The sequence below is a fragment of the Chanodichthys erythropterus genome, chromosome 10 (assembly GCF_024489055.1).
Source record: "Chanodichthys erythropterus isolate Z2021 chromosome 10, ASM2448905v1, whole genome shotgun sequence".
Taxonomy (NCBI): domain Eukaryota; kingdom Metazoa; phylum Chordata; class Actinopteri; order Cypriniformes; family Xenocyprididae; genus Chanodichthys; species Chanodichthys erythropterus.
The window spans coordinates 42,136,609-42,151,131 of NC_090230.1; the positions used below are offsets into that span (position 1 = coordinate 42,136,609).

The following is a 14,523-nucleotide window of genomic DNA, read 5'->3' on the forward strand; positions in this document are numbered from 1 at the left end:
AATTTGAACTTTTCACTTAAATAGTTAAACTAATAATATAATTTGTAAAACAATTATTAAATGATAAAAAATACAATATAGAAGCTTTTTCAGCAGTGCTCTCAGACTTTTGGTCGCCACTGTGCTACATTTCTACGCTATATACGCTATCTCGCCACATTTCTAGCTTTAACCTAATAATAGGAATGACTGACAGTAAGGAGCCGGCGTGCATGTTGTTAGCACAGCTTTCTCATTGAAAATCTCTTGAGCGTGCTTTGAGGGGTAATGAGAAAGGGGAAGCTGCCAAGAGACCCCTGATGTGTCCAGTGACAAGCGAGTTCAAGGTGTGAATAAAGCCCCACTACAGCTTCTCAGTTTTTTTCCTTTCCTCATGAATATGGAGGATTTGGCTTAGGGCAGATAGAGAGAAAGGGAGCGGGAGGGGTAGGGGGCGGAGAGAGTGAGGTGCATGAGGAGAGGAGCAGAAGGGGGAGGGGCGGCAAGGAGGATGATTCCGTCAGTTGCCGTAGCAATGCGCAGGCTCCGTGGAACAGGAGAGGACGGCTGCTGCTTAATGATCAGAAAACAACACTTGGCGCCTCGGCTGGCTTAGACAAGACGCCGTGGACTAGAACAGGGAGCCGAGCAGCCATCACGACACAGAGCTTGTGTGTGATGGGAATGAATGTGTCTGGTGTTGTTTCATCCTGACTGGGATTTGCTGATGGTGGTTTCGCTCTGACTATATTGGAATAGGAGGGGCTCACCCAGATATACAAGGAGAGATTCTTCTGCAGGTAATTTGTTCCTCCCTCTCTCTCCTCCATCACTCCATCCCGCCATTGTTTTCCCGTTATTCCCTCTGGGAAATGGGGTAACCTTGATCTCCATTCGTTCTGCATCCATCCCTTTCTTTTTTGTCATTTTCATTCTGTACATAATTGTAGAAAAAGATATAATTATTATTTAGATTTTTTTATATTGCACAATTTGAATATTATTTATCCATTTGGATAATCAAAATTATTCATTTCAAATCCATTAGACCTAAAGAAATGTTTAAAAAATGTTTAATCCAGAACTGATACAGTGTGTTGTATTTTTTCTCTGCCATGCTTTATGATGTGATCCGCCATATTTCTTCCCGTCATGGCTCGTCAATTTATCATATCTTGTGACATGGTTGTGTTCATATTCATTTTTCACAACATAGGTCACACCTGCCACAAGCAACCATTAACTGGCACTCACAAATTAATCCTGTAATCCAAATTTATCCTCTAAGTAGTGCATTTGAGAAATATCTCTTGAATTTATCAGCACGGTGAAAAATATGAATGTATTGCACATTTAGATGTCGTCATCCTCAATGGAGGACCCACAGCAAAAGTGTTTTATTCCATTGCCACAGTTTGTGTTCCATCGATTGATTTGAGGTCAATATGCTATTTACACTCCTGCTCAATTCCACCCCCTTCCCCAGGAATTGTGAATAAGGGGCAGCAGTTTATCACTGTAACATTGAATTACCTCTGTGCTTTGGTCATTGGATTTGGACGTTAAGGTTTTTTTTTAACTGGTTTTGCCCATAGGCACAGAATTATGGGTGGCGGACAAACAAATCAATGGGTAGCCAAAAACTAGGAAGTGGAAAAGGTCATCACCTTAATTCTGACGGTCAGACACATACACACGAGGGTAAAGTAATAAGTGTGTAGTGGAATGGCACATTGCTGACTAATGTGATGTTGGGGTAAAAGCTTATGCAAGCCTGTTTTAAATGGATTTTTATCCTGCAGTCTTTTAGCTTGTCGTTAAGCCTGATAAAGCCTTTCGAGCTCATTCATGGAAACTGTCAGATGACATGGGGAAAAAGGATGCATGAACTAATGTCAGAATTACTCTCAAACTGAACTTGTTCATTCCAATGAAGAGTGAATCTTCTTGGATGTCATCTTGACCTGAAGAGAGATGTAATGTAATAGCATCTGTTTTAAGTAAATCAGAATAGAAACACTCATATTGTAGTATTTAATTTGCTAAAAAAATAAATGTTAATATTTTAATAATATCTAAATTAATATATCGATATAGAATGTATTATAAGGCACTAATGATTGGAGAAAAAAGCTACATGCAAATGAATTTGAATGAGCAGCAGCTATAATTGCTGTTTGACTTTGGCTGCCTCACAGTCCCAGAATTCATTGGGAAAAATCCCAGCGGTTCTGCTGAATCAACTGCCATGCAAATTAAACACAATTACTTTCACTCTGCTTGAGCGAAATGCAGTCATTCGTGCTCCATACTTGCTAAGTGGAAGAGAAAGAAATTAATTTAATGAGATGTCAACTGTGAAATATTGTCTAAGTCTAGATGTTCAAAGTTAAATAAGCCTCACAAAATATTCTTGACACTGAGGAAGCCATTACTGTTATATTACTTCATATTCAAACAAAGTTTTAGCTCTTTAAGAGAAGTGAAAACGATTTGAATTATTCCACTTTCAGCCTTTTATGTTTTAGATGGTGATTTGAGATGTTGAATGACATATTGACAATTATTATATTTTTAATCAGGGATTGTTGCAGCGGCGACCTCCACGTAACTGTGCGATCAAGAGGGCATCAGGATGGAGGCCCCTCTGGTGTGCCTGGATGAGGAATTTGAGGATCTGCGGCCCTGCAAGATGGAGGAGCTCGAATCTGAGCAGCCTCCCTGCCGGCCTCACAAAACAATTCCTCTGGCCCCGCTGTGCCGTGAAGACTTCTCCGAGCTAGAGAACTTCTCTGAGATGATGAGCTTCAAGTCCATGGAGGACCTGGTCAATGAATTTGATGAAAAGCTGAACGTGTGCTTCCACAATTACAACACCAAAACAGAAGGCCTGGCACCTGTACGCAACCAATCACATGCCGAGGAGGATGAGGAGAGGCTTCAAGATGAAGAGTAAGCAAGAATTTTTCTACACTTCCAGAATATATTATGTAAATGCATCTAGGTAGAGGTTTAATGAATGGATGCAATTGGCTTTACATTTTTGCACCATTAAGTACCACCAATTAAATGTATGAATACTGTGCTAATAAATATGCATCGAGTTGGTCATCTCTCTGCCATTCAAAAAATGAGGACATGTCTCTTTGCTATCTACCCTGCCAATCAAATTGTATAAAAAATACCCTTTGTCCATCACCAGCGCCTGTCTGTGTGCATGTGTCCATGGTTTGGCTGTGAATTATTCAGCAAATTTTTATACGCCTCAGTGCTTTTGTTTGTCCTGACTTGTCTGTGCTGGCAGCCTGTCACCATCCTCTCTTTGCCGTCAAAACTGCCTCTCGCAAAACGGGACACAAAAAACCCCCTTGGACTAAATATAGCGCACATGCTTGTTGATTTAAAACAGTCAAAACATTATCACTGATTGAGACTGTAATGGCAAAAATATTCAGAAATATTGGAAGGAAATAAAAAAGAGCAATACATCATCAGAAATGTAGATTTCCAGTAGAGCATTTGCTTTAAATGTATTTTTTGGATGCACATTTTCAATTTGTAGCCTTTTAAGAAATAAAAACGAGTATGTCATTGGGATTTCCAGAATTTGAGCACCTTGCTTATTACGCTCTTAGTGTGTGCTGTAAATATGTTGTTGATTTATGATTTGTTAGCATGTTATTTTCTGAGTTTCCCGCTGTGATGTGTTCTCATTGCCCGTGGCTTTTGTTCTTGGCTTGAATTCAGACACAAATCTGTCCTTGCGCTAGAATTCAGCCCATGGCTGTGCATCTGACGAATTACAGAAACAAGCCTGCTGCAATTCTGAGGGGTTTTTTTTTACCCAAAGTTGGTAAATTATTCTAGATAAGATGCTGCCTTTAGAGATCTTCAGACAGTAAATAGAAATGTATCTCCTTCAGACAATGACATATTGGTAGACGATGAGTCTGTACCAGTTTGGTGTTGTTGCAGGGATGGCATGGAGGCTGGTAAGCTTGTGTCTGTATGCCCTCAGAGATCAGCGCACTCTGAATGGCCACTTGTTCCCTGGATGACTAGACAGAGGCACAAAGAAAGTGTGGAGAGTAATTTCAGTATGTAGATGAATAGATAGAAAAGAGAAAAGAAAGAAAAGAGAAAGAATGCATTGTCACTAGCCCGGTTATATAAACATGGAAAGCAGCTACTTAAAGAGCATCTTAAACACGTTGTAGCATCACTGTTGTGCATATAAAATGAATGCTGTACATTGGATCTGTCTCTATATTCTCAGTGCTAACAAGTCATAATTAATACATATAAGTGGAATTTATTATTAAAGTCATTATTAAAGAATGTATTATTCATAATTTTGAGAATGAATGTGTGATTTGTTCCATATTCATTGTGTGTTGTTTGGAACATTGTGTATATAAATGTCCATGCATGTGTTTTTGTAGCGTGTGGGATGCTCTGACTGACAACTACATCCCCTCCTCTGTGTCCAGCTGGGATGACCCCACCTCAGAAACGCTGAATGGCAACCTCTCAGATCAAGAGGTAAACATCTGCTCTGCTCTGATAACTTTCATGCTGTTGACATGATAATGGATTTGTATTTCCTGCAGGGTTACTGTTAGGGTTACTAGTACAATAAAATGCTAAGGACAACAACTTATTTACCAATGCAGGCACAACCTTTTCTTTTTAAGGGGCTATATGTAAGAATTTCCATATATTAATAATTACTTTTTTATTAACAATGTGTGAACAGCTAGTAACGAAACTTTAAAAACAAGACCTTTCCTGACTTCCTAGGTTGTCTATGAAAGCCTGTAGACTGATTTTATGTTAAGATCTTGGGTCGTTTTTGCTGGGAAAATCAAAAGGATGTAACTGTTATGCGCGCTCCTAAGAGCCTCTGTTCCGTTCTTTGACACATGAAATGAATGCATATAAGATGTTCAGGATAATGCCTAAAGAGCCATTCTGTAATGTCAATGTATCATGCAAAGAAAAGGGATTAATTCAAACTATAGTCTCACGTAGTCAGATCAATATAGTCTGTAGTCTCAAAGATGCTTTATAATCAAACTTTACTTACTTATAATCAAACTATCACAACAGTGTAATTTTAATTAAATCATCTGTCAACAAGATGCCGGTGAATTACAGAGCTGGTGCAAACATATCCACATCAATATGATTAAATGCTTTCTTAACTGCTGCTTTCTCACCACTGTTATTTTTGTTGTGTGTGTATTTTGTTATTGAGAGGAAAGTGCGCAGCACATTTTTACAGTACATATTCATCTAAACGTTGCTCTCAGCAGTGTGGACGGCGTCTGGATGTTCGTTAGCAGTATATCGCTGCAACATCTTTTTACTTCTAAGTAAAGAACAAAAAAGAAACTCGCCGTAAGTATATCAAGGCATTGAATCACTTTCAGTCTCTTTTACGTTAAGAGCACGAACAATAAGTTGCTGGCTGCAGTTCACGTAACGGCCACCGGTGTTGCTAAAAACAAGGGTTTCTGAATTCTAAATATAGCCCCTTAATATAGCCCCTTATTATTAACAAAATAATAATAATAATAATGATAATAATATCAATACATATTATTTATTGATAGGGAAATTTAATAATATTAATAATAATATTATATTAATGGAACTGAATTATAAAGTTAGTTCACCCAAAAATGAAAAGTCTGTCATTAATTACTCACCCTCATGTCGTTCCAAACCCGTAAGACCTTTGTTCATCTTCGGAACACAAATTAAGATATTTTTGATGAAATCCGAGAGCTTTCTGGCCTCCAATAGACTGCAATGTTATTTTCACATTCAAGGCCCAGAAAGGTAGTAAAGTAGTCCATGTGACTACAGTTGTTCAACCTTAATGTTATGAAATGACGAGAATACTTTTTGTGCGCAAAAAAACAAACAAAAATAACGACTTTATTCAACAGTTTCTTCTCTTCCTTGTCAGTCTCTTACAATGCTGTCGTAGTAAACACAGTGCAGCACTTCCAGGTTATATGTCAGAACACCAGCTCATTATTGGCTGGCTTCTGCGTCAGCATCACACGCATGCATGGTGTTCAAATGAACAACATCAGCCAATACTGAGCCAGCGTTCTGACGTAGAGCACGGAAGCGCTGCACTGTGTTTACTACAACAATATCGTGGGAGACTGACAAGGAAGAGAAGAAATTGTTGAATAAAGTCATTATTTTTGTTTGTGTTTTGTGCACAGAAAGTATTCTAGTTGCTTCATAACATTAAGGTTGAACCACTGTAATCACATGGACTATTTTAACGATGTATTTACTACCTTTCTGGACCTTGAAATTGGTAATAATGTTGCCTTCTATCGAAGGCCAAATCCCACAGATTTCATCAAAAATAACTTAATTTGTGTTCCGAAGATGAACGAAGGTCTTACAGGGTTTGGAATAACATGAGGATGAGTAATTAATGACAGAATTTTCATTTTTTGGGTGAACTAACTTTGCAAAGGTGAACTAAGTTGCAAAGCAATTACAATTAAAGCACTGGCCAATGCCATTTATTTCTTGAAATAATATCTTTCTCCTTCACTAAAGCATTTATTTCCTCAGAGCAAATGACTGCAGCACTCTATGAGAGTACAGCTTTGCCCTCTTGATTCAGGGTGTGGTATGTTTATGCCAAATGGACAGCAAATACAGTCACTTGCTGCCAAAAACTCAACCTGATCTACTTTCTCTGGCATTCAGCCTGTCACAAGCTTTGTAATAAATAGTTTAGATACCATAAAAAAATCTCACAGATGCTCTGAAAAATGTTGCAAGTCTCGATGACTTAGTGGCAGACATTTATGTATTTTCTGTTATATTTTGTCAAAATGTGAGATGACACAGTGACAGTCTTTGTAAATATTATGCTAATTATCATCTAATCCAATTGGTCAGATGACACTGGGTAATCTAATATTGTCAGCAGTAAAGTACAGTAGATGAGAAGTCAAGTTTTTGTTGTACATCAATGCAGGCCAGAAGAGCTGTCAAGCATTCTATAAGCTAACATCTGAAAGCACTCTCCTCAGCACATTACCAATGAGTGTAATGGAACTATATGGAGCCATTAGTCTCTGCCATCTTGTCTTGTTGATACTGCTGATGCTCCTAAACATGTTGTGAATAATTTCATTGTCTTGGCTTTAAAGATACATGAAAAAGATGAGGATGAGATGAATGAGAAGAACGAAAATGCCAACTGTCTGAGTGAAGAACCTCTGATTACAGCTGATCAGGTGAGCCTAAACGTTTACACAAAGTAAATAGATGTGTTGCACTGGTAAAAAGGAAAGAAAAGACTGAAAATGATTGTTTACAGTAACATTTTGTCAGCATTTTGTCACATTTGTGACACCCTAATGCTTGATTTAATACTGTATTTTAGGGTTTGTTTACATCAAGCAGGTTTCCACTTGAACAGTAACCTAGTTTTAAAGCTTTGCTAGATTAAAAATCATGTGTGCCATGTTTGTGATTGCATTTATTCATTGCATACAAAGCTAAAATGGCAAACGCCCACTGAAATCTGTCATTTATTCTCTCACCAGGTGATTGAGGAGATTGTGGAAATGATGGAAAACTCGCCAGATCCTGGAGAGACAGAGGAAGAGGAGGATGATGATATTGGGGTTTCTTCATCTAAAAGCAGCCCCTCCCTACTGGAGGAGATCCGCATGCTGTCTCAGGCCTCCAACAACAACTGCTCTTATGAAGGTGCCCAGATAAACCTGCAATTAACAAATATATGTGATATATGTGTTTATCTTTATGGTTAAAATACTAGCAATAGCATGTTTCATCAGCTAAAGTCATTATTATGAGAAGTACCTTGATATTACTAGATTAAGGTCAATGTAAACGTGCTTTTCATTTCACCAGGAATAGAAAGCGGTGTCTATTGAGAAAACAGAGAAGGTTTCTATTTTAAACCATGTTGTTTCAGATTCCCACGGACATATGAAACCAGAAACCAGAGATGCATTGGAACAAATGTGAAAGAAAAAAAGCCCACGTCAACTGAGAAATAAATATTACGTTAAAGCCCAACATTAGTCACAGTGTGAAAGTCAAGTGTTGCTCGCTTTCGAAACTGCATGTTGTTATGCTGTTTGTCATGCAGGTCTGAGGCTGATGCCGAGCTCGGCGCTGCTTGACATCTTGTGTCGGATGGAGGTGGCGATACGAGAGTATTCAGAGGAACTGGTGGCTCAGCTGGCCCGGAGGGATGAGCTGGAGTTTGAGAAAGAGGTGAAGAACACCTTCATCACAGCTCTAATGGAGGTCCAGAACAGACAGAAGGAGCAAAGGGAGATGAGCAAGCGCAGGCGTAAGGACAAGGCCATGAGTCTACAAGGAACAACACGCTCCGAGAAGACTGGGAGCATGCCTGCGAAAGTAAGTGTGTTGAAAGTAGCTGCATGATGTTTACCTCCATTCAGTCTCCAGACACGGACATCTCTTTCTGTGGTTAATGGATCTCGGCCCATTACTCTTCAGCTGCACTTAGCACTTACTGGACGAGAGGAAGCATTCCCCTGCAGTATGAGCTGTGAAGGCAATACTGGCTTCCTCTTACAGTAATGCTGCTGTGATTCGATTACATCATGCAAGTAACTGCATCTCTGTGTCCTCAAACTCCATGTTCATGTTCATTTTGTACACAGAGACTAGAGTTAGCAAATGTGGCAGATTGTGAATCTGAGTTTAATGTACTATGTATGCACCATTTTCTTGAACTCGGAAGCCTAAGGCTAAAAGTCAAACTCTGTTGTTGTTTTTGTCGAAACTGGCAATAGAAATAAAAAGTAGCATGTAACACATAATAGAAACATAACATGACAACAAAACATAATAGAAATGAAATTATAAGTTTTAAATTGTTAAATAAACCAACAGCATCACAACATTGTTATGTATAAAGATCATTTGCTGAAAGAATCTTGTAAACACTTAAATTGAAATAATTTCTCAACCTCAGTTCTAGATCTCCAGTTGAATTATACCAGATCTTTTCTCTAGCTTGACTTAGGATGTGTGCACTGTACAGTATGTAAGCAGAAGCCTCTGGTACTTAAAATTTTATATTTTAATGTTTTCCAGCGCTTCAGCATGGAGGGTCTGTCCAACATCCTGCAGACAGGGATCAGACAGACCTTTGGGACCTCAGGGACAGAAAGACAGGTGAGGAGGAGCATTTCAGTTAATGTGCTGGATTAAATTTGCATGTATACTGTATGCAGGAAAACGATCTGATCGTAAACTGTGTCTGTTTTTCTTGTGTGTGGTCAAAAGTACCTAAACACAGTCATCCCATATGAGAAAAAAGGGACTCCTCCATCTGTGGATGACTTGCAAATGCTCACAAAAAGTAAGTATATTGAACTGCACTAATAATTCAACTATATAATATAGGGCTTTTCTGTAGCTCAAACACTAGATAATGATGCTAGCAATGGCAAGCTCATGGGTTTGATTCCCAGGGAAAGCAAGAACTGATAAAAATGTAAATGTGTACCTTTACAGGTATAGTTCAATCAAAAATGAACATTATTCCATAATTTACTCACCCTCAAGCCATCTTAGGTGTATATGACATATTCTTTCAGATGAATACAATCAGAGTTGTAAAAATATTCAGATTCTTCCAAGCTTTATAATGGTAGTGAATGGGGCTTGAGATGTTGAAGCCCAAAAAAAATGCATAAAAATCATAAAAATAATTCAGCTCCAGGGGTGTTAAACGTGCTAAAGAGGATGTTTTGTTTTATACATTTTTGCAATATTACTTGAAACTGTCTTTACTAACTGATAAAAGACTATTTATTAGGTGCACTGAAAGGAATAATATTAATATACATCATCTGTGCACGAGGTAGGGCCTTAAAAACATCAGCCAATCGTTTAAGTGATCATCGTGTAAACGACTGGCCCTCTGGCTTGTCAATCACTGCCATGACGTTCCTTGTGAGAGACGTGCGCGGCTGCACGCTCCAGTAACTTTTCACACTCCACAGGCGCCACATGCAATGTTTTTGTCAGGAGACAGGAGTAACAACTGCAGATTATGAGTTACCTGCGGTGAGTCCGACATAATGAATCCACGAACACGACACAGCGAATGCCGGTGGTAAACACTCGTGTTCCAATAATACTCGTGCACGAGTTTTGGGATGCGTTCCCTTGAAATGAGCTGTGAAGGAGGGGGGTTGTTCTTACGCATGCACTCTTTTCAAAAACTCACTAACAGTTTTTGGTTTCTCAGTCGACGAAAACATCCTCTTTATAAAGGCCTTCTGAAGCGAAGCGATGGGTTTTTGTAAGAAAAATATCTATATTTAAAACTTGATTAACAATAATGAGTAGCTTCTGGCAGATGGCCGTATGCATCGATTTGCAGTAGAAGAGTAACCTCTGACCCAATGCATGACGTATTGACGAACACGGAAGCGCAGAGGATAGAGCAAATCAAAACACCGGTCACAAACGAGAAATTTTAAAGAGAAATGTCAGAGGATTTCAATATAAAAGAAGAGGAGCTTGAGTTTGTTGCCCAGCTCTATTTGTTTAAACCGCGAGAGGCGTCTAAGCTTATGATACTCCTACATCCTGCGTGATACATCGCATCACGTGTTACTCTTGTGTAGGGTTGCAAAATTCCGGGAATTTTCAAAACTGGAAACTTTCCATGGAAATTAACGGGAATATATGGGAATTAACGGGAATATACGGGAATTAATGGGAATAAACAGAGAATTTGCAAAATTCCTGGTTAACCTATGACCGGGTACTTAAATGTAGTTGAAAAGAACATCTTGCAGCATAATTTTGGTTAAAACAACCATATTTACTATAATTTTAGTTTAATTTTTACCCTGAGATTCACACAGCACACTACTTACTGCAGGGCCATTGAGGCCACGCCCCCTGCATGCACTGTGCATTCTCCCAGTCCATAACATGCACATTTGATCAAAAATACAGAAACTGTAATATTGTCAAAAATAACTACAATTTAAAATAATGGTTTTCTATTTTGATATACATAAAAATATAATTTATTTCTGTGATGCAAAGCTACAATTTCAGCATTATTTCTCCAGTCTTCAGTGATCCTTCAGAAATCTTTATGATATGATGATCTGATCCTTTGTTATCAATGTTGGAAACATTGGTGCTGCTTAATTCTTTTATAACCTGTGATACTTTTTTTAGGATTCTTTGAATAAAAATTTAAAGAACAGCATTTATTTAAAATAGAAATCTTTTGTAACAATATACATTACCGTTCAAAATTTGGGGGACAGTAATTTTTTTTTCTTCTTTTTTTGAAAGAATTTAATACTTTTATTCAGCAAGGATGTGGGAAATTGTTAAATAAAAGTGATATTAAAGTGATATTGTTAGAAAAGATTTCTATTTTGAATAAATTCCATTCTTTTAAAGTTTTTATTAATAAGTGAATCCTGAAAATAGTATTACAGGCTCCAAAAAATATTCAGCAGCACAACTGTTTCCAACAATGATAATAACGGAGTATCAAATCAGCATAATAGAATGATTTCTGAAGGATCATGTGACATTGAAGTAAATAACACACAATTGTTGCAATAAAAATATATTTATTTTACATATTTACTGAATTAGAATTAATTGAATGCTAAAAATAAATAACTTATGTTATGACCAAACAAAATGTTTATATTTGTTTTTATATACTTTTTATGTAAATATTATACATTTATATAAATTTCCTAAAATTTCCAATTAATTCCCGTAAATTCCCATAAATTCCCATAAATTCCTGTTAAGTTTCCAAATTGGAATATTTCCAAAATTCCCCAGGTTAAGTTCCCGTGGAAAGTTTCCGGAAATTTACCAGAAATTTACCGGAAACTTTTCACCCCTTTGCAACCCTACTCTTGTAGCTCAGTATGCATACGGTCGTCTACCAGAATCTAGTTATTTTAGTTTATAAAGTTTTAAATATGGATATTTTTCTTACAAAACCCCCTCACTTTGCTTCAGAAGGCATTTATTGACCTCCAGGTGCCGTATGGTTTATTTTTTATAACGGATGGAGGCATTTTTTTTGGGCTTCAATATCTCGCCACCTATTCACTACCATTATAAAACCTGGTTAGATCCAGGATATTTTTAAATATATCTCCGATTGTGTTCGTCTGAAAGAAAATAGTCATATACACCTAGGATGGCTTGAGGGTGAGTAAATCATGGGTTTTGGGTGAACTATTCCTTTAAGGCTTTGGATAGAAGTATGTCAAATGCATAAATAAAAAGTAATATTGTTTTTCAGTTCTTTATGCCATGAAAGAAGACAGTGAGAAGGTCCCAACCCTCCTGACTGACTATATATTAAAAGGTAAATCTAAAATATTTTAACTTTTCCAGAATTCAAATAATTAAATAAATAATTCTGTATTAGATTTTACTTTGTGTAGATTTTGTATATCTGCAGTCCTAGTCTTCCATTGACACCAGATGGTATAGACAGATATTTATTTACAATACAGGTGCAGAATGCTAGTTGCCGTCTTTAGGTGTGTTCATGCGCAGCTTTTTGGCTGAGACGAAGCCGACGAGAGATGACAACACAGTCAGCTTTTGTAGCCGCTAGTTCTTTGATGTCGGCTTAGTGTGTCCTAGGCTTTAAATAGGTCAAATGATAAAGATAGAAATAAGAGATAGAAATTGTACTTTTGAAATAATAATAAACATATCTGCATTGAATTCCCAGGGTAATACTGTTCTCCAGCTCTAAATATTGTTTTAAATATAGTGCATTATATAAATGTACAAAGAACATTTTATTCTAGACTTTTAGTAGCGTTGAGCCCTTTAATACTTTATCACATCTCCATCCTGCAGTTCTGTGTCCTACCTAAAGTCCTGAGTGTGATCTGCTGTGGTGAGACTGCGGAGAGGCCAGGTGTCTTCGTTTCTCCTCTCTCAGTTCTCCAGCCCAGCTGCATGAGCTCCCTTACCCAGTATCAGCGAGGGACCCTGAACATCTAACCATCCTTCTCTTGCTTATCTAATGACCTTTAACCTTGCTCATCTCACTGCCCTTCCTGTATTCACATATCCATGAGGTTCATACCACAGCGCCTGGTGCTTTACATGTTTTCTACTATGTACGTTATTTCGGGCCAAAAGCCATATGGAACGTGTAAGGATAACAGGTGAACTATAATCAGTTTAACTCTACAATCAGGTACTATTTTTATTTTTAAGGATATGCATAACAACATAATACTCGACCATTCACATCCGTTCTGAACACAGGTGATGATGAGAAGGGCATTACTCACAATCTTCTGAAGGCGCAGATGCATTGATTTCGAGAGCACATTTGAAAATAATCCATCCAAACATTCTGCTTTTTGCCGTTTTAGTATTGTGGCTTTATTTCAGCCGAGGTTGGTTGAAGATACAGCATGTTTTAGTGTTCTACATTAATGCCAAGTTATAGGGAGAAACCTTGTGACTTTTCTTATTTTGGGTAACCTGAGGTTTTGTTTTTTTTCATCCTATGTATGAAATATACAGTTCTACATAAAGTGTTTTTTTTGTTGTTGTTTTTTTTACCCATTTGTCTAATAAAACGTTTTTTTTTATTATTATTAACATTAACTGTCATACATCACTTGTGCTTACATCTTTAATGTATATATTTCTTATTTACTAAGGGACATGGAGGAATGTGAAGTATTGCTGAGTTACAGTTCCAATAAATGTCAAACCCTGTAAAAGCCTGAGTGACTGATTTATTGTAATACCACAATATTCCACTAGAGGTCAGTCATACGCAAATCATTACAATTCATCATCATAAGCTCACGCTTGTTGAATTTTGACATTTAGTTTAATATTATACTTAAAATGTGTTGGCTTGTTAACCCTAATAACAGGTGACATCAAAACGGTTGATAATACCACTGATTGGTTGGAAAATAGTTATAGTGGGCATGGTTGTACATGAGTGACTTTTCTAGCTTAAACCAGTGTAAAAATACATTATTCAAGGGCATTTTACCTTATGAAGTGATATTTTCTCTAATATATTACAAACCGTGTTGTTCATTTAGGTACGTTTGTCTGTTGAATCATTGAAATTAAATTATTACTACAGTGTTTTGAAAACAATATTTGAAATATATCAAATGTTAGATAGAATATAAAAACAGGAATTAATTTTTGCTCAAGTAAACATCTGTCTAGGAGACTATTCATGTGTGGAGAACTGCTGTCACGTTAGCTTAGCCAATAGGCTAATGACCCTGACTAAATGTTAAACAAAATGTTACACACAACGTATTTATATTACATATCGTTCAATTTTTATCTTTTCCAAATATTATTAATGATGGATCATAGAAATGCCATAAAACACTAAGTATCTTACCTTTCCCACTCTTCTTTTTAAGTCAGTCAACTTAACCATGCACGTGGACGAAAAAGTGCGCGAAAAATATTTTTTTC

At 37.2% G+C, this 14,523-nt stretch overlaps 1 protein-coding gene across 2 annotated transcripts; it reads left to right on the forward strand.

Annotated features, from left to right (window-relative positions):
* Positions 1-640: 640 nt before the first annotated feature.
* fez1 (fasciculation and elongation protein zeta 1 (zygin I)) lies at positions 641-13,728 on the forward strand. Of its 2 annotated transcripts, none has more exons than XM_067399252.1 (10): positions 641-779; positions 2,562-2,931; positions 4,422-4,521; positions 7,173-7,259; positions 7,572-7,737; positions 8,144-8,418; positions 9,124-9,204; positions 9,316-9,391; positions 12,338-12,403; positions 12,910-13,728. In XM_067399252.1, the coding sequence occupies exons 2-10, from the start codon at positions 2,615-2,617 to the stop codon at positions 12,924-12,926; spliced, it is 1,185 nt and encodes a 394-aa protein (XP_067255353.1). In that variant the 5' UTR covers positions 641-779; positions 2,562-2,614; the 3' UTR covers positions 12,927-13,728. The 2 variants fall into 2 exon arrangements, with proteins under 2 accessions (XP_067255353.1, XP_067255354.1); XM_067399253.1 differs by having other exon boundaries at positions 4,470-4,521.
* The last annotated feature ends 795 nt before the right edge of the window (positions 13,729-14,523 follow it).

Bases quoted from the DNA above. Each gene is read 5' to 3' on its own strand.
- fez1 (XM_067399252.1), top strand. From the start codon at position 2,615: ATGGAGGCCCCTCTGGTGTGCCTGGATGAGGAATTTGAGGATCTGCGG. The intron at 7,260-7,571 runs GTGAGCCTAAAC...TTCTCTCACCAG, and splicing joins CTCTGATTACAGCTGATCAG to GTGATTGAGGAGATTGTGGA. The intron at 7,738-8,143 runs GTGCCCAGATAA...TTTGTCATGCAG, and splicing joins CAACAACTGCTCTTATGAAG to GTCTGAGGCTGATGCCGAGC.